The sequence below is a fragment of the Lissotriton vulgaris genome, chromosome 3_1, assembly GCF_964263255.1.
Source record: "Lissotriton vulgaris chromosome 3_1, aLisVul1.2, whole genome shotgun sequence".
Classification (NCBI taxonomy): Eukaryota; Metazoa; Chordata; class Amphibia; order Caudata; family Salamandridae; genus Lissotriton; species Lissotriton vulgaris.
This window is the reverse complement of record NC_141689.1, coordinates 902,788,878-902,792,409: the sequence shown is the minus strand read 5'-3', so window position 1 is coordinate 902,792,409 and position 3,532 is coordinate 902,788,878. Positions and strand designations below refer to the sequence as shown.

The 3,532-nt window shown below is 53.9% G+C and overlaps 1 protein-coding gene across 1 annotated transcript; it reads left to right on the top strand.

Annotated features, from left to right (window-relative positions):
- The first annotated feature begins 1,911 nt into the window (after positions 1-1,911).
- Positions 1,912-2,933, top strand: LOC147727184 (forkhead box protein D5-A-like). The gene has a single exon (XM_086963067.1). It carries the CDS (start codon positions 1,912-1,914, stop codon positions 2,806-2,808), a length of 897 nt encoding a protein of 298 aa, XP_086819193.1. The 3' UTR covers positions 2,809-2,933.
- The last annotated feature ends 599 nt before the right edge of the window (positions 2,934-3,532 follow it).

Below are 3,532 nucleotides of genomic sequence, written 5' to 3'. Positions count from 1 at the left end.
ACACTCGGCTTGAACTGCTGAAGTGTCACGATCAAGTGTTGTAAAACATTATTATTTGTGATAGACATGTGTCTCATTATTTGCTTCCCGAGACGTTCGTTATTGGGCTTTTAGCTTCCTCTGGTGTTCTTATAGTACAAGGTACTGTTCTGCAGACCGGAGCTAAGCGTAGCCTGCTGACAGCACCCGATAGGCGATGCTTCCGGTGCGCCGCGAGCACATGTACAGTACTGTTTATATTTTGTGTTTTCATACTTCCAATGAGCCGTTTCTTCATGTAAAACAACAAAACGCGAATTACGCAATTCGTGGAGAGACACGCCAGGTAGGATGAAACATAATAGCGTGAAGAGAGAACTATGGTATGGGCACGCATCAATACGAAAACAACAACCTCCTATACATAGAGCAGAAAACCAAGATAGCGAATGTCCGCTGACAAGTTTTGGTGAAGGGTCGCGGTTATTCGAATTATACAATTGATAGCTTTTTCCTAAAATAGTGCAGCTGTGGGTGTCCTCGGAGGTCTACAGGCGTGTATAACCAGGGCCTGCTGGCAATAGTATGGAGCGATTTACGACAAACTTAAGATGCAATAGTGTATGCTTGTCGGTGCACTCGTGTGAGGCCGCATTTGGGTCCATTTCAGGTCGTGCATGTGCTTTTCTAAACTTGACATCGAAGTTAGTAAGGGCTGTGAGATTTTTCGTTACAGGCGTTTTATGGAACACGTGCCTTTTCTGGTACCCCCTGCGGCTTGATCTGCCCATTGGCTCTCCAGAGTTTACATGCATACATAAAGTACACCACTTTTCTTCACATACGAACATGCACCCGTAGTTGACGTGCCTTAGCCTGTAAAATTTACAGAACCCAGATCTGTGCTGTGAGTGGGTCTGAACACGCTGGAGACGGGTGCTGGGACGTGGTTTTCCAGACCCCGTCCCTCCAACGCCCGCTGCAACTGTGCCTTGAGTAGCACATCAGATATTACGTTCTTTACGGACGATAATGGTTCATCACGTCTGTCATCCCTTCACACATAAATCCCTCATACATCTAGCTGAGCGCCGACAACTGCTGTGCATCTGTGTATACACAGCCCAGACAAGCCACGTGCCTTCCTATGGAGCACAGCGTGTCTCATCTGCACATTCCGGTGTACTGTCCATGCGAGGAATAAGACCTCTTCATCATCCCTCTCAAGCTGCTCCAGTGTGCTTCCTAGTGCTGCAGGCAATCTTGAAGTGACATCTAACTGTCTTCAAACTCGCAACACTGCAGCTCGACAGACTAGAGAACCTACTGCAGATCACAGGTGGAAGGAAGTCTGCAAAACCAACATCGGGTCTCAATCTCCCAGCGCTTTACATTTAGTATCCCGGCTCTGGTTCATTGCAAACACCAGCATTTACAGTGCATGAAGCCACAAAGACAGTCGTCATATAGAAATAAGACTATTTGTGTTGGTATCTGTCTGTCATGTATCTGCTTCTTTGTTGCATTCCATTTTCAAAATAAAGTGTCCACGCGGACACCTTGACAGTTCTGGACCCCCTGACTCTTGGTGGCCTCACCCCGCCCCCGGGCTGCACAGACAGCCTTGTGATTGGTCAGAGCACACACACCTCGCCCCACCCGACAGGAGCATCTCTTTCGCCCCTCCCATGTGAGAAATCATAAATAAGGACCCCTGGTAGAGTCCTCAGGAACAAAACAGTAGTATTCATCCAGCACAATAGGTGCCTGGAAATAACAGCCTTGCGGAGCGCGGACCCGGGCGCTAGCCTGAGTACAATCCCTACTAGCAGTGGCATCCCCCGCTACCAGCTCCAAGAGCGACAGCATCAGTTCCTGCTGGCAGTGCCACTCTGAAAGCATCCCTTGCTGCCAACCTCTGCCACGCCAGCCATGAGCCTGCGCGCAGAGCCCGGCTCCGCCGACAGGAGGCAGCAGCAGGCCGCCGACCCCGAGGAAGACGAGGAGATCGACATCCTGGGCGGCTGCGAGGCGGACGAGCCCCCGGGACACCCTTACTTCCCGATCGGCCGCTGCGGGGCGGAGACGGAGAGCGACGGCTCGGAGGAGAGCGAGTGCAGCTTCGGCAGCGAGGCGGCGACGGCGCAGCGCCCCCTGGCGGCCGTCAAGCCGCCCTTCTCGTACATCGCGCTCATCACCATGGCCATCCTGCAGAGCCCGCGCCGCCGCCTCACCCTGGGCGCCATCTGCGACTTCATCCGCCGCCGCTTCCCCTACTACCGCGAGCGCTTCCCGGCCTGGCAGAACTCCATCCGCCACAACCTCTCGCTCAACGACTGCTTCGTCAAGATCCCGCGAGAGCCGCGCGACCCGGGCAAGGGCAACTACTGGGCGCTGGACCCCGCCTCGGAGGGCATGTTCGACAACGGCAGCTTCCTGCGGCGCCGCAAGCGCTTCAAGCGCCGCCCGCGGCCCGGCCTGCTGCAGCTCTGCCCGCCGCTGCTGCAGTACTACCCGCCCGCCGCCTGCTATGGGGCTCCGGCCCCGCTGCTGCCCGCCTTTCAGGAGCCCAAGGGGCTCGGCCAGCAGGGGGCGCTGGGGAGCAGCGCGCCGCCGCGGAGGCCCTTCACCATAGACAGCATCATAGGCCATGCCCGGCCGGCAGAAGCGGCGCTCCCCCCGCCCTGGGACTACTACCACCACCTGCTACAGGGCTGCGCCCCCGGGCTGGACCCCGCAGCCCTCGGCGCACAGTGGTGCCCTGTGAAAGGGACAGTGACCTCGGCGCTGCTGGGGTACCCCATGCTGCCCGCGGGAGGGATGCACTGATGAGGAGCACATACCTGGGACGGGAAGAAAGTGCGCATGTGGCGCTTCGAACTAAACCACTCTTCTCATGCTTAAAGGCGTTCAGCCAGGACCTGCCAAACGAAGAGGTGTCGGGGCTGAAAAACAGAGACATAATAAGATGATCCTGACTAGTAGCCAAAGGCATTGAACTGAGAGCTGCACAGGATGGACCACGGCTGCTGCGCGCGATGGTGGTCGGCCGCCAGTGGACTTTTACATTATCTTTTCCATGGAGGCGGCAAATCCCCTTAATTGTTTGTGATCTATGTATGTTGTCATTTTGAGGTCCGAATGCAATTCAGGGCATATCCTCAGGGTGCTGAAACCCAGGATATAAAGTAAAACTTGAGGTCCCCTGGGTGTGAAACGAGGTAGCAGGGTCCATTGAAATGCTTCCCTTTCCTCAAATAGAAGCACCTGCATTGTCCGAGGCGGCTTTGCCCTCGACGTGTTTTGTTTTTGTACTATTATGTTTTTTTATTCGTTTCAGAGGCATAATATAAATAGAGAAAGTATCAATTATCAACCTATTTATTTGGACCCTGAGGGGTTCTAACTTGTTTGTTACTGTGTTAAAATGCAAATTGTACACATAAACATGTTTCAAACTACGATTCGTGTCTTGTGTTTTTTTTCCATGTTGCATGTATTCGTCGCTACTAAAGGCAGAGGTGTGACAAGCCCCTCTCATGTGTCATTGTTC